The sequence below is a fragment of the Juglans regia genome, chromosome 13 (genome assembly GCF_001411555.2).
Source record: "Juglans regia cultivar Chandler chromosome 13, Walnut 2.0, whole genome shotgun sequence".
Lineage (NCBI taxonomy): Eukaryota > Viridiplantae > Streptophyta > Magnoliopsida > Fagales > Juglandaceae > Juglans > Juglans regia.
Window position 1 is genome coordinate 26096874 of NC_049913.1, and position 24515 is coordinate 26121388.

At 36.1% G+C, this 24515-nt stretch overlaps 2 protein-coding genes across 2 annotated transcripts; both read right to left on the minus strand.

The window, feature by feature from the left end:
• Positions 1 to 10480: 10480 nt before the first annotated feature.
• Positions 10481 to 11338, minus strand: LOC108989725. The gene has a single exon (XM_018963445.1). It carries the CDS (start codon positions 11336 to 11338, stop codon positions 10481 to 10483), a length of 858 nt encoding a protein of 285 aa, XP_018818990.1.
• A 1884-nt stretch (positions 11339 to 13222) lies between these two features.
• On the minus strand, positions 13223 to 15974 carry LOC108989742. Its single transcript, XM_018963465.2, has 4 exons — positions 15687 to 15974; positions 14735 to 15571; positions 14377 to 14475; positions 13223 to 13815 (listed from the first exon to the last, which is right to left on the minus strand). Exons 1-2 carry the CDS (start codon positions 15841 to 15843, stop codon positions 15114 to 15116), a joined length of 615 nt encoding a protein of 204 aa, XP_018819010.1. The 5' UTR covers positions 15844 to 15974; the 3' UTR covers positions 13223 to 13815; positions 14377 to 14475; positions 14735 to 15113.
• Between the last annotated feature and the right edge of the window lie 8541 nt (positions 15975 to 24515).

The window sequence follows — 24515 nt, forward strand, 5'->3', positions numbered from 1 at the left end:
ATCCTTCCTTAACAGTTCATTGTATCTTTCTCGAAGTTGGAGCTCAATCTCTTGATTACTATCTGCCCACTAGAAAAACTTGCAGTATGGTAATCCCTGATCATATTTTACATATATAAAAAATGTTAGATGTACAGTTTGCTAAACATTATATTAAGCATTTTATGCTACAAATTATGTAGTTACCTCTATATTGTACTTTGGACAACCTAAGAAGAGTCTTCCTAGATTTCTTGCAGGACTTGAATATCTCAATGTGGCTTCAACCTCACAGGAGCATAATTTCTTCAACCTCAATGATGAAGAAGTCATTGATGATGATGATGACATCCGGATGAAGAACACATAAATGTATGTGTTATGCAGTGTAACCAAACCTGACTGAGAAGTAGAGGAAAAAGTAAGCAGTGCAACATTCGGAGCAATGCATACCTTTAAGCAGTGCTAGAGCAAGGATCTCAAAAAGCAATGAAACTATTACAAAGAACAAGATAAAAACCTACAGAAGAACAAAACAAAAAAAAATAAAAAGGGCCTAAAACTGAAGTATAAAAACTTCATATGATCAATGGTACATAGGGCATGTGACAATTTGTAGAACAAAACAAATAAAAAGGGGCTAAAACTGAAGAATTATGAGCTTTTTACATTATTAATAACGAGTGTTCCAATTCTTTTCCTAATTAACACTAAAGAAAATAAACTTGTTTTTATGTGTTGTCTTCACTTTTATGAACAAAATTGCTGTGGTATCTGTATCTGAAGGTTCATTGATTACCATTGCCTCCTAACTAACTTTTAAATGATAAAATCAATAGTTAAAAAAAAGCTTCCTTAAAAAACAAACCGTATAATTGATCTACACATTCTACAAATCAAGTATAATTTATCAAGAAAAATCACAAATGTCAACATGGAATGTAAAATGCACATAAGCTGCATCAATAACCTCTTGCATCAGGATACAATAAGAGAAATAATTAAAAGCCTCTTGTACACCGCTAGTTTCTTTATTCAACTTCTCCCAATATCCTCTTACTTCCAGACAAGACCTTCACTAATCAAGAAAAGAATCATTTTGAAAACACGTTGCATAAGCTTAATTGAGTTCATGAAATTGTGGGCATGATACCATCATCTAAAAAGGCCCAAGCAAAGCTGATGCTCAATTTTTATATTGTATTAAAAGCATGTTGTTCTAGTGGTAGTGCCTGGGAGAGGAAACTTGGTGTGAACAACACCAGTTATATTTTGTTTTTCATAAGAAGATCAACATAAATGTTTAATGCGTAAATGAAAAGTCACAAATGTTTAATGCGTAAATTTGTTGGCATGGACCACATAGTCTGATACGCAACATCATATTGAGTAAGTAAAGAGAATGAAACCTAAAACTCGATGTTGTTCACCAATGTCCACTGCCCACCATGCACATTTATGTCCATCTTCCATGCAAGGCCCAAGAAAAGACATTCCCTTACATAGGGAAAAACAGATTTCAGTTATTGTTTATAGAAGAAAGAAGAAACCTGATAAGTTACCTTTTATAGAAGAAAGAAGAAAAAACAGATTTTCCATTCATTATACCTGATAAGTTCTTGAGACCAAAGAAGAAAAGATCTACCCATTCTGGTTAGGGTTACGTACAATATTTTAGGGTTAGGGTTAGGATTAAGCCGCGGGTTGGGTTAGGGTTTGTGTTTCGGGTAAGGAGACTATGTCGAAGGGAGAGGCAGAGGATTTGAGGGTTTCGGGAGCGAAGATCGAAGGGTTTCGTCGTAACATTTGTGTGGTAGATTTGAGTGGGGAAGGTGGAAGATGAAGGAGGAAAGGGGAACCGGGATCTAGGAAGGTGGAAGATGAAGACGAAGGAGGTAAGGGGAATCGTCTTCTGGGAAGGTGGAAGATGAAGACGAAGGAGGAAAGGAGGATTCAATGGAGCTCTGGAAGACGAAGGGGAAAGGGGGATTTCAGTGCGTCTCGAAAATTTCAGAAGGAAAACGGAGGGAATTTTCTCAAAGATTGAAACGAAGTCGTTTCAATTGGCCACGTGGGATGCAGTTCCTCCGCAGTTCCCTTAACCGGTTGTGTATAGAGTTTTTCATCTTGAAAGTCACATAAACTGATTGAGCCACAATACTTGACTTTCATTGCTTCTACCTCTTGCATGGCTTCCAGGAAACGACTCCCACTTGTAGCTATATATAATGGTTGCCAACTCTGTCAAAGTACTCCTCTGTCCAATGTCATACTTGCTTACTGTTACCCCATGCTCATCACTTGAACTCTTCATCAATGTATGCTTTATCTTCAAATTCTTCCTCGACTTTCGCAACGAGGATGGTGAGTCTTCCACCTGAGCAACAACGGTTGCAGATCTTCAACTGGGCATTGTGAGTGGTGGATCAACGAGGATTAAGTTAAATCACGTCAGTTTGTGAGATTATTTTTGTATAATCTTTTTGTAACTTGAATATTTTCTTTTTGTAGAATGATTCAAATGTACTAGTAATATTAGCTACAATTCTCAAATAAATAAGCTCGGCATATTTATAAAAAAAGTGAATCCCACTAAAACAGAATAGATTTTTTTTATACTTTTCATTATGAGGTCTACTTTTCTATAAATGAATTGTATAAAACTTTTCTATTTAAAGATAGTACAAATCATTCGATAAAAAATGAATTCTTCCTTCTTTAAATCCTTTGTACCAAAATATGATATGTTGAAACTTTGCGGTCCAACAATGTTTTGCAACTGGGTAACGGTAGCACACCCAACCCCAACCCAATATTTGGGCCTTATTTGTGGAGTACCTTTGTTGGGCCATAATAGAAATATGTAGTGAAGTTACCTTAAAAGGTTTGGCAAATAAACCTAGTCTTAGTAGTCTATAAGAGCATTCTTAATCATATTTCTGTAAAATTATGATTGAGGATGCGTCCAACCGGTTTGGTATTTCATCTTTATTTTCCAAGTAGCTACAGTGATCCCGCTACATTTAGTTGATATCGTTCACACCATCAAATTAATTTTAATTCATTTTTCTCTCCTCTGGTTCTTGTTTCACCGCTGCTTTTGTTTCGCCTAATTTCATTTCAGCCCATGTTTTGTTTGGCGCCATCTTCTTCCTATAGTAAAACTGAAACTGTCGCTCGTCAATGCCATCATCAAGTTTTCTCTCGTGGCAACAATGGCTACCTTGTCTTAATCAGGCAACACCGGTACTGGACGTAACAAAATCCTCTCTTTCGTCCTCTCTTCAAATACCCCAAAATCGCAGAGGATGCCTCGTATAATTTTTTTTTCCCAATTTCTTGATTTTTTCCCTCTTAGTTTCAGCGTTTGATTAGCTATTCCGAAAAGGGTAGTAAGGTTTAACTTTTGAGATCTTCACTTGAATCAATGGAGGTTTTGTTTACGAGTTTGTGTTAAAATGGCAGCAAGCGAAGCTAATTGAAACGGAAACAAACTGTTTCAGTGAGTGGTTTAGATTTAAAAATGAGTTGAGATAGTTTGTAAATAATATAATAAAAGTTAAATTAGTTAATTTTTTTGTGTAAAAATTTAGAAAATTTGTTTTGAAATTTAAAAAAGTTGAATTGTTTATTATATTTTATGTGAAAATTTGATAAAATTATAATGATAAGATGAGATGAATTAAGATGAGTTTTGAATTTAAAAAAGATTTGTGAGAGTTGAGGGAGAGTTTGAGATCTGGGGAGATAATGTGAATATTAAATATATGAAGATATTATTGGTAGTTAGAATAAATATTTGAAAAAATTAAAAATAACTTTAAATAAGAATATTTAAATGATTTAAAGAAAAAAATAGATAAATTGATGTATGATATATTGTAAAAGTTAGAATGTAAAATAGAAAAAATAGGTTTTAATAATATATTTTAAAGACTAAGATGAAAAAATCATTGTGAGTGCTCTAATAACGCTTTTCGGTAGAATAGAAAGTGATAGATTTTGCTAGACTCTATTAGACATGTATCAAAATTTTCATATCATGTATAAATAAAAAATAATACTAATAATAACTTATTGCACACGTTTTAGATACTAATAATACTAATAAAAAATAATACCAATCATGAATGTCCAATTAAATTTCTAAGAATAAGACAAACTATGGCATAAACAATTCACATATTAATAAGGTCTTAAATCATGACATTTATATTTTGTACATTTTTATTGCTCACGTTTTAGATATTCTATGTGTGTGTGTAACGAAAGTGTTTATCCAAAAGAATGGTAGTGACCAACTAACGATCAGTACAAATAAAATATGAAGGTTATAAACGATAAACATGCTTGAAATGAAATTGCCCAGTCAAAGTGTACGTATTCTTAAACATCCTAATACGTGGTTTAATCTAATCTAAACCATTTAAAATGTTTTAAAATCCCTACTCTTTGTATAGAGATCTACAATTGACATACTGTTTTTGGCGGATCCAAATATATGAAAAGAATAATACTAATACAGTCATAGATTGTGCAACTGCCGTACAACTCATAAAATGATGTTATTGAAGTTTCACTTCATAAGATTGTCCAACATATTTTAGTGTTTGTTTAGATAAAATATGCTATTTATAAGTCTAGGTAAGTTTTATGCCCCCAAATATAGATTAGGAGTGGAAATATATGACGCGATATGTGAACTCAACACAAATACGATGCAAAATTAGCAGATTTAAGTTTGGTATAAATGAGTTCATCAAAATGGGTTGACCGTTAAATATACAATTAATAAATGGGTCAACCCATAATTGTCAGTTTAAATTTTATTTTAAAATTATAATTTTATTATTGTTAAGTTATAATATTGGTATTTCTCAATATGTTTATGTTTTTATTGTTGATATTGTAATTTTAGACTTATGCTCATATTTGTTATTGTATGGTTTATAATATTGGTTTTATTATAGCTTAAAATTCAAAAAATATTTATGTTTATTGTTAGTAAGTAGTCTTATTATTATTTTTTTAGATATTGTGGCTATTAATCATTTTAAATTTTATGGGAAACTATGTTAATCAAGTTAAATGAGTTATGCGCGTTAGTTCAACTCATTTACATGAAACATATTGAAGTGAGTCGTGTCGTATTGACCTATTTCTAATAATTATTAAACGGGTTAAAATGGGTGACACTACATGATCCGTTATTTAAATGGGTCGGATTAGAGTTTAAATGTTTGATATGTTTAGCTTAACGGATTTGGTTCAAGTTAACCCATATAGTCTGTAGAAGAACAGATTAATATGGCCACCGAAAAACACTCTTCTGTTTCAGGAATTCAACTCACAACAACAAGCTCCTCACCTACAAGATTTTCAGAATCAAGATAGTTGGGTATGTAATCTACTTGAATTTTGAATCTTACGATATATATAGGTTATAAAGTATGATAGCTGTTATTTTCATACTCTATTTAAAGTCCTTGTATTACACAACTCTATAGACAGAGGAAATTCAAAGCATAGCTTATTTCTACAAGGTATCAGAGCTAGCCAAAGACCAAGGTCTGATCCCAAATGGCTTCCTCCTTCTCATCCACCTCTAATATTGTAGATGTCCCGCCCACCTTTCCATCCCTCTCAAATTTACCACTGTCTATCATTGTCAAATTAAATCATTCCAACTATCCCGTTCGGAAAGCTCAAGCCCTACCATACTTCCGTGCCCAAGCTGTTTTTGGCTATCTTGATGGCACTGTAAAGCCCCCTCCCAAATAAATTGATGCCCCTCATCCCACCTCAGGTACTATTGTTAAAATTCCAAATCCTCAATATGATCAGTGGCTTCGTCAGGATTCCTTAATACTTGCCACTATCAATGCTATTCTTACTGAGGATGTTCTCACTCAAGTCATGACATATACCACTTTTCGAATGTCTATAACTTAACACTACACGAAATAACCCACAAACATAAATTGTCACTCCTGACATAGAATCATAGATAGTATTATACTATTCTTAGGGCTGCAACCCGAGCAACCCGTTCAACATTTGGGCCCAACCCGACCCAACCCGCACTTCTTGATCGGTTGGACAGAATCGACCTGACCCGCATATTCTTGATTGGGTCAACTCGTGGGTTTTTTTTCCCGTATTCAATCCTCATTTTCCTTCAAGCATCTTCTGTTGCAAGTTCAAGAGTCATAATATTTCAAATCAAAAGCTTTGTTTTTGTTACGAGGGATTCAATGCATTTATTGTGTTTAACGAGCCATTGAAAGTAAGAAAGGAAAGTTAGAGAAGACAAGTTGATTCTTCAGATTTAGGTTTGAATGTTTTGCAAGTCTAATTCGGAGAGAAAAGTGAATGTTGGAGAGGAAATACTTACCCATTGCGAATTGGAGAAAAGAGAGAATCGATCCCATCCACCAGTTCGTACTGTGAGAAAAGTCAAATCGACAAAAGCAACATGTATATAATTAAATCAACGGCAGCTTTCAGAAGTAATTTTCGACTGGAAACTAACTCCAAAGAAAACGAAGAAGAATTTGATTTTTCCTTCAAAAATAAGAAAGAGATAGTAATCAATAAATTTCGAGACCTTTCGGTCATTGAGAAGAGGGGCTAGGGTTTCCATCTGCAGATTTTATATGCGGGTTGTACGGGTCGAACCCGATCAACACTTAAACCCGTGTTTTCGGGTCGGGTCAGGTCGGTGCTCACGGACAGGCTGGGTCTGTCGGTTTTCTGCACAGCCCAAACTATTCTATAGATAGTATTATACTCTTAGATAATGGCATGTGATGTCGCCTACTTTCTAATCTAATGAATAAAGAATGCATGACCAGATTGATAGCAGTGACGTATATTCATGATGGGCTAATTTTTCATAACTGAAGGTCCAAAACCCAGTCTATAAATGTCATGGCAGTGGGGACAATTAATAATAGGGTTTTTCATTTTCACCTGATAATTTTTTTCTTTTTCTATAAAGTATAGGATATTTTTTAAAAAATATAGGATAACAAATAATGATTGATGAAAATAATTAAGCACAATCGGCCACAGAAGTCGTGTTAAGCATAAGAGGCCTGTGCAGTGAAATGTGAGGTCCGGAGTTAGAGGAGGAGATAAGCCCAACAAGTACCCATAAAATCTCGATTTGCTAAAAACTCTGAAGGTAGTTGTAGTTGTATGAGATCTTGGCTGTTGTACTTGCTTTGATGATTTTGTTTTTTTTTTTGTTTTTTTTATTGAGTAATGCTAAGTCCACGTTTGGAAATTATATTCAAAATTTAGTTAATTTTATTTTAAAATTTCTTTAAAATTATAATAATATTTTTATTATAATAATATTTTTTTATTTAATGAAGAGCTTTCATATACAGATTCTAAATAGTAGCTACAAATAAAATTTCTTTTTTTTAATTAGTAGGTTATAAACTCATTTTGTGTCGTTAATAACTTAATCCTTTATTTAGTGCAATACTTGATTAAAAAGAAAATAAAAAATAGCATTTCTACTTAGAGAATGAACTGTAATACTTTACACCTCATATAGATTTTATTTTTCAACTGTGCTATTTTTTTTTTTTTTTTTTTTTGGGCGTATCCACTCTTTTATCAATATTTAATGATTTGACACGAGGTACGTACTTAATATCAAGATAGGGTCGGCTCTTCCACTACGCCACTTAGTAATTTCCAAGGCTCCAATTGAAGGAAGACGACACCCAAAAAAATTCCTTTTAGCATATTTTTAAATTTTAAAAAAAAAAATCTAATTAGAGAAAACTGATTAACTCAATAAAAGAACATAAAAAATATCATATAGATTTTATATAATTGGCCATCTATCTAAATGATTTATCATATTTCTCTCGTATTCTCAAAACTCGATTTTTATTGAACTTTTTTTTTCCAATGCGTTGGTTGTTTATAAAATTTTATTGCCAACAATGGCTATAATTATTTCTAAGAACCTAAAGCACATTTTGTAGAACTAAATTTGATAAACTCCTTTCTAAACTAATCATTTCCCAATAAAAATTACATTTTGTAAGAATAACAAAAGCTAAAAGAAAGAAAAGTAAAAAGAGATGAGTGAAAAGAAGTCAGAGGATGAGGAGAAGAGAAGCAGAGAGAGAATGAACGGAAAAGTGATTTTAACTTTATTCCATCATGCATAGTACATTACTCTGCATAGTGCTGCTGCTTTATACAGAAAGAGAGAAATAAATCCTAACCAACTATTCGAATATTCCATCAACCTTTGTACTGCTATACAATAAGTTTACATAAAAATACATTACACCTCAGCTAAAGGAAGAGCCTTCTAGTAAATTAAGTGAAAAAGTATTACAAGCAATGTGTTCATCTGATGATAATTGAGCCTTCATATCAGAACTCTTCATGTTTCCAAGAGCAACTGATTCTTCATCATCTGGTGATATAAAAGTGCTGATTTCATGCTGTGTATGCTCTAATATCTCTCTGCAAGATGGAGAATAGATGTTAACTATTCTCATCTTGGAAAGGTGTGGACAAAGCAAATAGGATGGAAGAGACTTGGTGAAGATATCAGCTAGTTGAGATTGTGTAGAGACATGGGCAGTTCTGATTCTACCTTCTGTAATTTGATCTCAGATCAAGTGACAATCCACTTCAATGTGTTTTGTCCTCTAATGAAAGATTGGATTTGCTGCTATGTACAAAGCAGCTTGATTGTCACAAAACAAGTCAGCAGCTTGTTGATGAGGGATGGACAAGTCATTAAACAACTGTCTGAGCCAAGTAAATTCAATTGAAATATAAGCCATGGCATGGTATTCCGTCTCAGCAGAAGATCTGGACACCACTGTCTGTTTCTTGGATCTCCAAGAGATGAGGGATTGGCCTAGGAAAATACAGTAGCCAGTGACTGATTTTCTAGTATCGGGGCAAGATGCCCAATCTGAATCACAATATCCTCTTAAATGAATGGAGAAAGAAGAGGACAAGAGGATGCCTTGGCCAGGTGAGTTTTTAAGGTATCTTAATACCTTATGAGCTGCAGCAAAATGGGAGGTGGAAGGGTGATCCATGAATTGACTAAGGACTTGTGTTGGGTAGTTGATATCTGGTCTTGTGATGGTGAGATAAAGAAGTCGACCAATGAGCTGTCTATATGGGGTAGGATCAGTTAAGGGTGTGCCACATGATTTGCTCATTTTTTGGTTTTGGTCCATTGGAAGTTTCAAAGGTTTGGGGGCCAACATACCTGAATCTGCAAGAAGGTCTAAGGTATATTTTCTTTGACAGAGGTGAATTCCAGTGGGTGATCGAGCAACCTCAATGCCTAGAAAATATCTCAAGGATTCAAGGTCTTTTATTTTGAATTTAGTGTTTAAAAAATTCTTCAGGACATAGATGGATTCAAGGGAATTACTTGCAACTACTATGTCATCTACATAGACTAGTATTGCTGTAAAAGTGGTGGTAGTGATGTAAGTGAAAAGGTTGTAATCAGCCTTAGACTGAGTGAAACCAAATTGAATTAAGGAGGCAAAACACTTGTCATACCATTGGCGTGAGGCCTATTTGGCTAGGATGACCCTTCGTGTAACCAGGTGACTTCCTCATGTAGATTTCTTCTTTGAGCTCGCCATTAAGGAAATCATTGTTGACATCAAATTGTTAAAGATACCAACCCTTAATGGCAGCTAAGGCTAGGATAGTTCTGATAGTCACCATCTTAACCACTGGTGAAAAAGTCTCATGGTAATCCACTCCTTCCTGTTTGGTAAAACCTTTAGCAACCAAACGGGCTTTCTTTCTCTCAACAGTACCATTGGAGTGGTATTTTGTTTTGAAAACATATTTGCAATCAATTGGAACCTTGCCAGGGGGTAGGTCAGTAAGGGTCCAGGTTTGGTTTAGTTTTAAAGCCTCAAGTTCAGTCTCTATTGCCTTACACCAATCTGGGTCCTTGGCAACTTGTTTATATGTGTGTGGATCAGGATTTGATGAGATGGTTGTAGAAAATAAAGAGAGGGCAGGAGATAAATGATTATAAGAAATGAAAGAAGACAAAGACAATGATATACCTGATGTAGAAGTTGCCATGTCCACTGATTGAGAGGGTGAGATAGAGCTAGCCTGCTGACAGTGAAAGTCTTGGAGGTATTGTGGAGCTCTTCTGGTTCGAGTGGATCTCCTAAGAATAGGTTGGGGTGGGTCTGAAATGTTTGGTATGGGGGACGTAGAAGAAGGGTCTGAAATGGTTGGTATAGAGGAAGGAGAAAAAGGGTTTGGTGGAGGAGAGATAGGTGTTGTGATGGAATTTTGTGAGTGGGTGGGCAGATTAGTAGAGACTGAAGATAAAAGAGTGTAATGAGAAGGAGAAGGAATGGAAGGATAGGGTGATGCTAGTGGTGTAGGTGTGGAGGAATGGGAGAGGTGATGAAAGGGGAAAACATATTCATAGAAGGTTACATCCCTAGAGATGAGAATTGTCTTAGAGTTGAGATCTAGCAGCTTGTAGCCTTTTACCCCAAAAGGATAACCAAGAAAGGGATTTATGCCCAGGTGGATAACCATGCACTTTGTAGCACTTGTCTGCTAGATGTCCTTTCAAATGACAGTGTTTGCAAATAGGTGCTTGAGCATTTCTTACTTTGAAGCAGTTGTCCAGAGTATGACCTTGAATTTTGTAGTGAGTGCAAAAGGGTCTGTCACGTTTGGGAGGCTGGGTTGGTCTGGAAAATGGCTTATAAGGTGGGTATGGCTGATTCACAACAAGGGCCATTGAATCAGCTGAAGGTTGGCCATGAAGGACTAGATGGTGCATTTCTTGTTGTTGAATCATAGAAAATTTTTTGTTTATGGGAGGCAAGGGATCTAGCAACATGATTTGGTCACGGGTAATGTTATAAGAATCATTTAAGCCCATGAGGAATTGTATTACACAATCCCTTTTATATCTATCAAGAAGTACAACAAGTTTGCCACAAGAACAATTAGGCATAGGATCATAGATGATGAGTTCATCCCAAATGGTTTTGAGTTTTCCAAAATAAACACTAACTGAATCAGTGTCTTGTTGCAAACCTGTGAGAGCCTTTTTGAGCTGGAAAATTCGATGCCCATTTTGTTGAGTGAATCTGTCTTTGAGTTCAGTCCAGATTTGTTGTGCATTATCCACTAATGCAATACTGGATTTGAGGGTTGGGTTAATGGAATTGTGAAGCCAGGAGACTACCAAGTCATTGCATCTCTCCCAAGCATCATAGAGAGGGTCAGTAAGGTCTGTTGGTTTGGTCAAGGTTCCATTAATGAAACCAAATTTGTTCTTGGCACGAAGAGCTCTGCACATAGCTCTAGACTAGGTTGTATAATTCTCTGAGTTGAGAAGGTCAGGGACCAAGGGAATGGAAGGATTGTCCCCATGATCAAGGCGATAGGGGTTGATGATGTTTGTGAAATCTAGAAAAATAGAATTGGTGAAATCAGTAGCCATAGCAGAATATGCTCACTCTGTGGCTCTTGATACCATGTAAGAATAACAAAAGCTAAAAGGAAGAAAAGCAAAAGGAGATGAATGAAAAGAAGTCAGAGGTTGAGGAGAAGAGAAGCAGAGAGAGAATGAATGGAAAAGTGATTTTAATTTTATTCCATCGTGCATAGTACATTACTCTGCATAGTGCTGCTGCTTTATACAGAAAGAGAGAAATAAATCCTAACCAACTATTCGAATATTCCATCAACCTTTGTACTGCTATACAATAAGTTTACATAAAAATACATTACACCTCAGTTGAAGGAAGGGCCTTCTAGTAAATTAAATGAAAAAGTATTACAAGTTGTGTGTTCATCTGATGATAATTGAGCCTTCATATCAGAACTCTTCATGTTTCCAAGAGCAGCTGATTCTTCATCATCTGGTGATGTAAAAGTGTTGATTTCATGATGTGTATGCTCTAATAACCTAAAGCACATTTTGTAGAACTAAATTTGATAAACTCCTTTCTAAACTAATCATTTCCCAATAAAAATTAAGTCATTTATCAATTGAGAAGGTGGTATAAAATTTTAATTAGTAGTTATACTTTGCAAGAGGATAGGAATAACTTTAAAATAAAAATTAAGATTCAAATTAATTTATAGAATTTATTTTTTATACATAAAAAAAGATCTCACTCGCTGAAAGTTTTTGCCTCAAACTCCTACAACTGATTGAGCCGGTATCGATCCTATATCAAGACATTTTAATCCATTATGTAACCCGTCTCTATTGTGGCTTAAACTTGTGGCATGATCTCAACTATTGAGAGTACATAGTATATACAATTTACTAGTCAATTTTAATATCAATTTGAATGGAAGGGGCTTAATATCCCCAAGACCTATCGGGTCGTACCACGAGTCTGAATTACGGCTCAGCCTAATAACCTAATCAACCGAGAGTCCAATACTTCTCAAATATTTTGAAAGAATAATAGTTTGAAAGTTTCGGATAAAGAAAGTTATCGGTTTATTAGGAATAGATTAAGCCTCCAACATTTCGAGATTTGAATTTTAAATAACAGATAAGATAGTTATCAAACAACAGAAACATCGTAAGCTATTTTTATACTATCCAGATATGACAATGAAGTCTATCTGATTTTTTTTTTTTATTAGAGAGAAATTCTTTGACTAGAGATAGATTCTTTATTGTTATTACTGATTTAAACATCAGAGTCATTCTCCCGAACCTCCAAACCACACATTTCTTTGATTACATGTAATCACATGTGAGAAAGCTCTAAGACAAGTCCTTAACGTTGTCCATTCCATATTGTCCACTTTTTTTTTTTTTTTTTGAACGACTTGTGTTGCCGAACATGTGAATGCATAATGGGTTTAAACACTATACCAACAGCGTACCTTAGCTTTTTTCTTTTCGTTCTTTTCTTTTTTATCCCCAGTCTGGGGGTCCCAATCTCTTATCCCGAACAGGTCTATACGTTTGAGCAGCAACTTGCAGTAGTTGCTACCTTACCACACACTAGTCTTTGCCCGCACATTTAACAGTGACCTCACGTTTCAGCCTCCACGGATTATACTCGGTGGTGATCAATCGTGGGATCCATGACATTGCCACCTTCCCCCACAACGCCTCTCTCTCTATGACCAATACCCAACCCTTCGTGAAAATAGAAAATCATTCATTTTGTTTTTAGAGTCAAAAAGATGAGAGAGAGAAAAAAAAAATGGATTCAATGAATCATGGTTCTTGTGGCATAGCTTCTTTATCAGTAACCTCAAAAGATACAAAAAAATCACACTGAGTGGGGTAGCACCATAACCTTAACCACCGTTTTTTATATTTTTTATTTTGCTTTATCTCAGAAGTAACAATGATGAAGTCTCTTTCAATTTTGTTTGGTTTCTTTTGATGAGTTGGGTAGGACTAGGATCACCATATCTGTACTCAAACCAAGTCAGCACATGAGTGATCTTCCTTTTGAATGGTACTTGAGTGGAGACCCCTTCTTTCTACCAAAAATCCATGGCTCTATTCTTTTCCTTCTCAATCGGAACAGGTGTCAGTCCATAAGTATTGTTGTCTGTATATTTTATTTTATAATTCTTTATTGTATATGTATTTTTTAATGGTATTTTGGTGCACATTCATGTACCAGCTGTATGTCATGGGGGGCATTTTTCTGGCCAACTCCCAGTCCCCTGGTCCCCCAAACGTCGCCGTTACTTTATCGCCATCGGTTTTGGAAGTATACGTTTGATCATTAATGTGGAAAACACCATTGCTTGCTTCGATGGCTTCTTCAATTGCAGTTGGGATAGAATCTGGTCAAAACGCACAACCATCCATCAACAGTTAGGCATGGCCTATAGCATAGCAAATCCCATCACAACAATAAAATATCACGAAGCATTTAATTTCCCAAATATTAAAGACAAAAAGCATGGTCTTAAATATCACGATTCTAATAAGTTTTTGAAGGACCGTTTCACATTTTTATAAAAGATAAAATAGAACAACAGCGTATTTATACCACCACTAGTATATATAATAATTCAATCACAACACATTTCACAACACTTTAAAAAACTATATTATAAACAAAATAATTTATAAAAATAACATTATTTTACAAAAATTATATCCTTCTATCCATCCATTAAAATGGGGAATTGAAAAACATTATATAATTTACTTTAGTCAGGAAAATGAATATTCAGGAAAGTTTGAATACGAGTGATTTACATAAAAAAATAAGATTTATCAATAAACTTTTTCAAATATTACATAGCCGATATATAAGCAGTTTGTTTGTTTTTTTTTTTTTTAATTTTGAAAAATAGAGAAGAAAAATCTGATGAAGTATGAGTGAGTTTACTCCATACCATTTTATAAAAAGAAAAGGAATCACCCGCTCGCTGCCAATTGATATCTTCGCAATCATCTTTCCGCTCGATCGAGTTGCCCCTCATTTTCTCGTTAACCTGCAAATCACAAAATTCAAAGTACACACACGTAAACGTATATAAAGCAATTACAAAATACAAAAAAATAAACCAATAATCAATAAATGGAAAAAGAGAAGCATAAAACGGCAGCGGCAACAAGGATAATGCACATGCCATACATGCGAGAGGACCGAACAGACAGAAAAACGTGTAAGGCAAATGGTGGAGTTAAAAGAGGAAAAAGGCAACGTGGCACGCAATAATGCTGCGGAGTTTGAAAAAAACAAACAGGCACCTGCTGTTACGGTTTGCGTAAGCCAATGGACGACGGCGCCTTTAACAGAGCTTAACTCGAACGGGGGCAGTGGCCAATGGAAGAGCTTGTGCGCGCAATAATAATGGATATCCCAAACAGAAACGAAACTAACATAACTCGCCACCGCATTTTCCTTTGTGAGGCATAACGAAACTGGACTGAAAATTCATTAATGGCGTCGGATTCAAAAGCAACTTAAAGTCCCATTACATCACACACACACAAATGTAATATAAAGGAAACTCAACGCGGAAGAAACTTTTTTTTTTTTTAGGTTGTTTTCCTTTTATGGGTAGTATTTTTCTTTATAGATTTGCTTAGCCTTCTTCGCAGGGGTTTTCGTCCCATCTGTTTGATGTTATTGCCAGTGGTTCCCGTTGTGGATGAGATAAATCTGCCTAGGATTTCCATGAGCATGGTACGCACAGTGAGGATGAATCTTCGGTGCCGATTTCTGATAAGCTACAGGCGCCGGGATCTGGCGGGAGTACCTATCGACCACCGGCACCAAAAATCTAGAAGAGGAACCGGTGGGACTGTGAGACGACGAAGACGACGACGACGATTTCGATAAAGATGAAGCCGACGACGACGAAGGAAGAGGAGAAATGATTTTTTTGGCGGATTTGGCCAGCGATAGGAACGCTCTGATCTTCAGAGACGACGGTGGCGATGCCGCTCGGTCGTATTCCTCGATGAGGTTAGCAAGATCTTCATCGGACGTGATCGACACCAGAGCGTCAAGGTCCTCTGAAGGCAATTGGCAACGAAGGCTCACAGACGTCCCGCACAATTCCCCCAGCTTCAATAACAGCTCTGTACCACATAATCATAAATCTCACTCTCAATGAAATGTTCTTCCTCAAAATTTAAATCCAAACGGGAAAAAAAAAAACAAAAACAAAAACTAAACAGAGAGAGGTTGACTGACCAGAAAATGAGATGGAACGGTCAACGGCGAGGACTCTGGTTTCGCCACCAAGATACCGGAGTTTTCCGTCGGGATAACGGGGAAGGATTTTGCCGCCATAGCTACAGAGAAATTTGATAGTGGTAGGCTTGAGGGTGTCAAGTGAAGGTCCGCCCATGCTTTTGGTAGAACGTGATTAACAGATAGGATCGAAGACTAGAAGGCAGCGGAATTCGGAAGATGCTTATGGAGCTGCTCCTTCAAGCCTAAGTATGGTAGGCTTTGTCCCTTATTTATAGAGTCTTTCTTAATATTTTAATCAGGAGAGATTAAAATATAAAATGAAAGGTTTTGTCAGCTTACGTCACTAAGATTCCGCTGTGGTCCCGACTCCCGAGGTAAAAAAACACCCATACTCCTAACTCACAATATTTAAAACTCACTTTTTTTTTATTTTTATTTTATTTATTTTGGTTTAGAAAAGAAACTTCGAGAGAGAGAGAGAGAGATCGCTCCTCATAGCGTTAAGGGAATGGAGTGAAAAAAATAGGAAAGAGAAATGTTTTTATAAGAGCATTATCATTAGATTAATTAAAATTAAAAAATAATTTTAATAAATATAAGAAAAATTTAATTTTTAATTATTTTATTTACATAAATTTTTATATTAAAATAGTTATTTTTTTATTATATAATAATAAAATAATATGAGATAAATTTAGTGTGAATTTAAATGTTAAAGTGAGTTGAGTTGAGTTGAGATAATAAAATATTATTAGAATATTATTTTTTAATATTATTATTATTTTGAGATTTGAAAAAGTTGAATTGTTTATTATATTTTGTGTTGGGATTTGAAAAAGTTGTAATAATGAGTTGAGAATAGTTTATGTTCCAAACGCACCCTTAATTTTAATTATTCACATCAAATCTTCATATTAAATTATACATTTATTCATTATACGATAATAAATAATTAATAATTTCAAAAATATTTAATTTTTTTAATTATTAATTTATTTAATTTTATCATATTTTACTATTTTACTTATTATATGTTAATTAAAAATCATGTTCTTATTAAATTAATATATTAATAAGTCAAATTAATATATTAATTGTGATAAAATATGTGATAGAAAGAAATGAAGGAATAAATAATTAATAAAATATGTATTTGATGTATGTACAATAACCTTTAAATTTAAAAAAAAAATTTAAAAGTTACTGTACCTAAATTCTAAATATTTAGAATTTGACTAATCTGATGTGAGTATATTTTACTCTTTCATAATTAAATACTCATTAAATTTAACTTTTAACTAATTCAATGAGAGCCCTCTAAAAGTAAGCTTGAACTAACCCATTTAAATGAATAATAAAGTTAGATATAATTTCAGGGAGATTAAACAATACTCATTTAAAAAAAATAAAATTTATTATTAATTTTTTTTTTTTTATGAATTCTAGATTTATTTCTTTTTTTTTTTAAAGAATGAGTGAGAATTACAAATATTTATATGTAATTTCAACACATTTGCACGATAATTATCTTATTAGATCGATCTAATTTCTGAACGAAAAAGAAAGTATTGAGTTAATTCTCCACATATATGTATGTATAGCATTAAATATATATATATATATTTTTTTTTTTCTAACCTATGTGGACCGGTCATGGCCCATGGAGAAAAAGAAAACGTAAACAATTATCTTCAAAACGACCTTAACTGTAACCAATTATTTTCCATTACAAAGGTATACAAAAATACTGGTCCCACGTTGAGAGTCGTAGTCAAATTCATGCATAGCTTATATCTATCAGTATTGGGAGAGGTATGGGTTCTTCACACCAGTTTGTTTGCAGAGGAAGAAGGATATGCTCGATCTGGGGCCCTGCCACCCTGCTGACAGATGTGCCAATATGATTGGATAGCTTCAGAATATTAAATTAAATTAAATTCATATTTATTTATTTTTATTTTTATTTTTATTTTTTATAATTTTTAATATATCAATAATTAATATATCAAAAATTAAATTTTTTATAAATTTTTCTTAAATATATTTAATATTTTTCTTATTTTATTGATATGGCTACATTTATACATATACATTTTCGGCAGTAGTAGTGCAGAGCCTGTGGTCCAGTGATGGCCACGGTACGCCCATTTTATGGAGAAGTGGAAGATGAGGTTCCTTGAGATACCAACCAAATGCCCCATAAACCAACAAAATGTGTAAAATCGGAGAGAAACTACAATCTGTATAGGTGTCCCAATGTTATCCTCTATATATCTTTTGTGCGTCTGTGGAATGGTTCAAAGTCCAAACCCATCCGGCATGCCTGCATGTGTTATATCTTCTGCTTGTTGATTGGACCATCGGGTAATGACATAGAAAGTTGGCATATCAACGTTTTGTCTGCTTTAAATGAAATGTTGTCATTAGGAAGTGAAATTCCAAGCTGCTTGATTGATTATTAATAGTGACAACTGTTTGTTAACCATATTTAGTATTGATCATAATGGCTAAACAGCTGGACATTAATTACGATTTGAAGGCTTTTGCCTGAAGTCCTCTTTTGCGCGCAATTAATTAGGGGCCCGCCCCGACAGGCCCACCTATCCCGCACCGCCCATGGGGAGGCGGGCCCCCGCCCCAACCCCGTCCCGTCCACTAATCTGCACCACTTTTCTATTTAATATAAAAAATTATTTTTATATTTTTATATAAATATATTATATATAAATATATATAATTTGCTAAAAACTTGAAATTGAATTTAAATTAATAGATTGTTTTGATCTTCTATATAAAGATTGGTCTTAAAGGACAATACAATCTAAAATATAATTCTAATAAGTTTATATTTTTTTTAAATGTATAAATTATACTTTATAATTTAAATAATATTATAATTTGGTCTAAAAAAAATTAAGATCCAAAAAAATTTATAGACTTAATGAGTCATTGGGTTGAGCAGGGGGGGGTGGGTAAGGCCTTGCCTCCAACCCCTGCATGAATGGGGGCGGGAAGTTTTTTCCCGCAATCCGCCCCATCCATCTCAGGGCGGGGTACCCTGTTCGCTGCACGGGGTGCGGGGGTCAACCTCCATCCGTTCGCCCCTAACCCCCCCAACTAGGCTTTTAGCCCAGTTCAATTATATGAACTCAAAATGGCACAGAAACACATTCAAATTTATTTTTGGGTCATTTTGGTCCCAAAATTTAATTACAAAAATAAATATTTTAAAAAACTGAAAATAAGTAAATTATATAGATAGAACTATTAACTATATACTAAGTTTCAACTAATACTATTAATTATTAATTAATAAGCATCACTAAGGTACTAAGCTATTACAATTATACAAATTAAGAAAATTAATAAACTATTACAATATTACAAACTCATCTAAAAATAGTAAATGTTAAAAATTGTAATATTAACTTTTGTAGCAACATTATAATTAATTGTAAATCAACAAAATCATAAAATTTCATATTTGATCAATTAGGGGTGGCGATGAGTTCACTGAGTGTGTCGACTGCTATGAGACAGTGAGAATCGAGATCATAAAACCTGCAATATTAATAAGTTAAAAATAAAATAAATTAGAATTATAAAGTTATAAACATAAAACAAAAATTTAAAATATAAAATATTAAAAATACTAACCAAGTTGAGATTGGGTCATTAGGATGAAGATGAGCATAGATCATTGAATCCTTAGAATTAGGATTCAGCATATGTATATTGAGAATATAAAAGCTAAAAAACATACAAGCAAAATAACTAGATACTAAAATATCATATAAAATTATAAATAAATAAAAAAACAATTAAGGGAAAAATTGTGCAAACCATGGCAATAGTGGGTCCAATACACACAAAGTCATACTATAGCGGAGGTAGCCATAGATGCTATCTCATGTATCATTACAACAATTAAATTTGAAATTAATACCGATTAAATAAAAATAAATAAATAAAAATAAGAAAATGAAATTCAAGTCCTACGATTACAAGATCTAGGTTGATCACCACTCTCCTCCTCGACGTTGGCCTCCTCATAGCCAAGAACATCGAGAACATGAATTGGAGTCTTCTTGATCCAATCTTGCGTACAAATCAAAGCCCCCACAATGGTAGAAGCTAGTGAACTACAGAATGAATTCAATACACGCCCTCCGGTTCTAAAAGTCAACTCTAAGGCTACGGTGCTAATAGGGATGACCAAAATACTGCGGACTATCTCTCCAAGAATGGGATACTTCACAGCATTCACATTCCACCAACCTAATATATCAAAGTTTCATGCAAATAGTTGAATCTTCGACGCTAAGTTTCTATCTATATCTGACTGTGCCTCTGTAGAACTCCAGACTAATGGATTTTGCTCCAACTTCACACCCCAGTCCAATCTATGTCGTTTCCTAACCCTAACTTCTGGAACTAGTGTGGGGCCACCCCTTCCCTTCCCACAGCAAGAATGTGGGTGGGACCTTTTTCCTCACAATCCGTCCCTGTCCATGTAGGGGCGGGGTACCCCGTTCGCAGCACAAGGCACTCCGTTCGCTACACGGGGTGCAAGGGTTGGCCTTCATCCGTCAATCCCTCACCCATTGGGCCCAGTTCAGTTATCTGGACTCAAAATAGCCCAAAAACACATTCAAACTTGTTTTTGGGCCCATAATTTAACTAGAAAAGTAAATATATTTAAGAACTGAAAATAAATAAATTATATGGATAGAACTATTAACTATATACTAAGTTTCAACTAATACTATTAAATATTAACTAATAATCATCACTAAGGTACTAAACTATTATAATTATACAAATTAAGAGAACTAATAAACTATTACAATATTACAAACTCATTTAAAAATAGTAAATATTACAAATTGTACTATTCACTATTGTAATAATATTACAATTAATTGTAAATTAACAAAATCATAACATTTTAAATTTGATCAATTTGGGGTGGCGGTGAGTTCACTGAGTGTGTCGACTGCTGTGAGACTGTGAGAATCGAGATCATAAAACCTGCAATATTAATAAGTTAAAAATAAAATAAATTAGCATTATAAAGTTATAAACATGAAACAAAAATTTAAAATACAAAATATTAAAAATACTAATCAATATGAGATTGGGTCATTGAGATGAAGATAAACATAGATCATTGGGTCCTTAGGATTAGGATTCGGCATATGTATATTGAGAATATAAAAGTTAAAAAATATACAAGTAAAATAATTAAATACTAAAATATCATATAAAATTATAAATATAAAAAATAATTAAGGAACAAATTGTGCAAGCCATGGCAATAGTGGATCCAATATACACAAAGTCATATTGCAGCAAACGTAGCCATAGGCGCCGTCTCATGTATCACTACAACAATTAAATTTGAAATTAATACCTATTAAATGAAAATAAATAAACTAAAAAAAGAAAATGAAATTAAAGTCCCACGATTACCAGATCCAAGCAGATCACCACTCTCCTCCTCGACGTCGACCTCCTCATAGTCAAGAACATCCGAAACATGAATTGGAGTCCCCGTGATCCAATTTTGCATATAAATCAAAGCCCCCATAGTGGTAGGAGCTATTGAACTACGGATACAGAAGTAGTGAAAAATGTTGAGCTCCTTGCACACCTACTGAAGGTACTTTTTCAACTTTTCGTCTTTCGTGGTGAATTCTCCTAATACCTGGCTGACAAGTGACAACCACTTAGGAATTGGCCCTTACTTCAACTTCGATGGCTCCCAGCAGCCTACCAACCGACATTCTTGCTAGTAGTGCCTCGTAGTCAGCCTCATTATTGATTGTCTTGAAGGTGAGCTTTATCGCATTGTTGTGCTTCTTCCCAAGCTCGATGACAATGTGCACCCCTACACTCCCTCTTGCCTGGCTGGACGAGCTGTTGACGTAGACCTGTTAGGGCTTTCCTAAGGTGCAGCTTGTATTTCCTCCGAAAAATTGGTGAACTCTGCCAGCACCTGCCATTTGATCTATGTGCGGGGAAGATACTCTATATCAAATTCACTTAGTTCGATTGCCTAGTTCATTAGTCAATCGAACGCGTCAGGCTTCTACAAGATCTTTTTTAGGGGAAAACATCAGTGAGTACCTTCATTGGATAGGCTTGAAAGTACGAGCTTAGCCTTCTTGCGACAACCACCAATGCCAATGATAACATCTCCGTTCGCGGGTATCTTGCTTCGGCTTCACAGAACACTTGACTCATATAATAGACGGGTCACTATCCTTCCTCTGCATCATAGATCGGTATGGTGGACACGGCATGAGGCGATACGGCTAGGTACACGATCAAGTTTTCACTTGGTTTGGTCTGGTTGAGAAGCGGTGGGTGGACTAGCTACTACTTCAGTTCACCGAATGCCTAGTCGTAGTCAGTGTCCCATTGTTGTGCTTTCCTTAGGACCTTGAAGAATGGAAAACATCGGTCGATTGATCGGGCGGTGAAGATGTTCAATGTTGCCATCCGCCCTCCTAGCTTCTGCACTTCATAAAGGTTGCCGGGAGGAGGGGGAGGTTATTCCCACTATTGCTTCAACTTTCTCTGGGTTGGCCTCAATTCCCCTTTCGGAGACCATGAAGCCCAAAAACTTGTCCAACTCTACCTCAAAGTTGCACTTCAATGGGTTGAGCTTCATTCAGTAGCATCGCAGTACCGCGAAAGCCTCCCGGAGATCAGAAAAATGTTGTTCGGGTCTCTTGCTCTTGACTAGTAGGTTGTCTACATAAACCTCCATATTTCGGCCAATTTGTTCTTTAAACATTCGGTTGACCAGCCACTAGTACGTGGTGTTGGCGTTTTTTAGACCGAATGGTATGCCTTTGTAGCAACAGAGTTCCCGGTCGATGAAGAAGGCTGTTTTCTCCTCGTTGTCCGGGCTCATTTAGATCTGGCTGTAGTCTGAGTACGCATCCATAAAGCTGAGCAATGGGTGGCCGTCGTCAAGTCGACTATCAAATCAATATGAGGTAAGGGGAACCTATCATTCGGGTAAGTCTTGTTCAGGTCGGTGAAGTCGACACACATCCTCCACTTCTCACTCGCCTTTGTTACTAGTACTATGTTGGACAGCCACTTAGGATAGTAGGTCTCCCTGATAAATCCCACAACGAGGAGATGGTCCACTTCTTCAGTTATGGCCGCATACTTTTATGTGCTAAAGCTTTAACCTTTTTGTTTATTTTCTTGGTCGTGGAGTCCACAAAAAGGCAATGCTCGATGATTTTGATGCCGAGCATTTCTTCTTAACTCCACACGAAAACATCCTGATGCTCGATAAGGAGTCGTTTCATGGCCTGCCTCAACTTGGGAATCATTTTGGTCCTAACTCGTACAATGTGCTTAGGCTGTTGGCGACATGCACAATAACTACCAAGGCATCATCATGGGGGTGGAGGATGCCTTTTTCGTCCTTCTCGCTGAATGTTATGATGACTCCCCTTATGTGTCTCCTGGTGCCGGCAGCGGCCCTACCTGTCGTGAACACTTCCTCGTACCGAGCTCTATAGGTGTGGGCCTTTTGCGTTAACAAGGTGGGTCCTTCTCCTGCATATCCCCCTGCGATAGTGCGGATTGCGCCTACTAGGCTACCTGTCCTTACCGGCTTTGACGCGTTGTGGGCTACCTGTTAGTGTATAGCAGTCGATGCCGGTCCATCCGGTGGTAGGTGCAATATTTATGGCTCTCCTGACCCCGTTGAGGTTCCTCCTGCGAGCTCGGGGCGTGTTCACCTTCCATGGCCATACTCGCATGCACACGTGGTCTGCCACACACCTGAGCTGGTGCCTTATTCCTTCGCTTGACTTCCTGCGTGCCCTTCCTGTTCCCTTCGCGGTTCGCTCTGCTATTGTGCCCGTGACTTTCTTATCCACATGTTCTAACTCAGTTCTCTAGGGGCTGTCAAAGCCCAGAGAATGTCCTTGGAGTTGATAAAGTTTTCAGCTCGATCCATGAACTTTTTCAGCGTGGTGGGGGTCTTTTGTGCTATTTCGGTCATGAACGTGTTCCGCGGCTAGATCCCCCCCAGTGAGGCCATCGGGGTGATTTTTTCATCTTGGTCGTTTGTCGTCATGCCTCGATTGAATCAGGAGAGGTATGACTTCAGCCTCTCATCGTCATATTAATTTACTGTTAGCAGTTAGGTGGCCGGGCACCTCCTATTTTGACTTGCCATAAATTGCGTTAGAAAGAGACGGGGTAGCTCATCGAAGTTGTTAACGGACCACGGTGGTAAGCATTCGCACCAGGCTCCTACTGCCCCCTTTAGTGTCAGTGGAAAGGCTCGGAATGCGACCTCTCCTGGGAACCCATGAAGGGTCATGTGGGTTTTGAACGTCTCCAATGTTCCGGCAGGTCCTTGGACCCGTCGTACACTTCCATCTAAGGGACCTTGAATTTGGTCGGGAAAGGAACGACCATGACTTTTGTACTGTACGGTAGATCTGTGCTAGTGAGTAGCTGGTCTACAAAGGATGATGCGCCCATTCGCTTACCCATTTCTATGTACTTGTCCTCGAGCTCCCAGATCTCAGGTGCATCATGCGTCTCTCTTCTTCAACCATAGCGATCAGTGGGGCGCATTGTGATACGGCATGCTCGTTGTGGCTGGGTTCTGCTCCTCCCGCCAGTTCTTCATTGATTCTTCGTAACGCAGCGTTTTCTTGCCAAAGGGTTTCGCTCCTCCCTCCATCAGCTTCTTTATTGTGTCTCCCATTTCGATGAGTCTTGCTTCCATCATTCCGAAATTATCTTCTTCTCTCCGTGAAGTTAGGGAACATGTCGTTGGCA

Coding starts and splice junctions, on each gene's coding strand:
- LOC108989742 (XM_018963465.2), bottom strand. CDS start 15,843: ATGGGCGGACCTTCACTTGACACCCTCAAGCCTACCACTATCAAATTT. Junction 15,572..15,686: donor CCGTTCCATCTCATTTTCTG/GTCAGTCAACCT, acceptor TATGTGGTACAG/AGCTGTTATTGAAGCTGGGG.
- LOC108989725 (XM_018963445.1), bottom strand. CDS start 11,338: ATGTGCAGAGCTCTTCGTGCCAAGAACAAATTTGGTTTCATTAATGGA.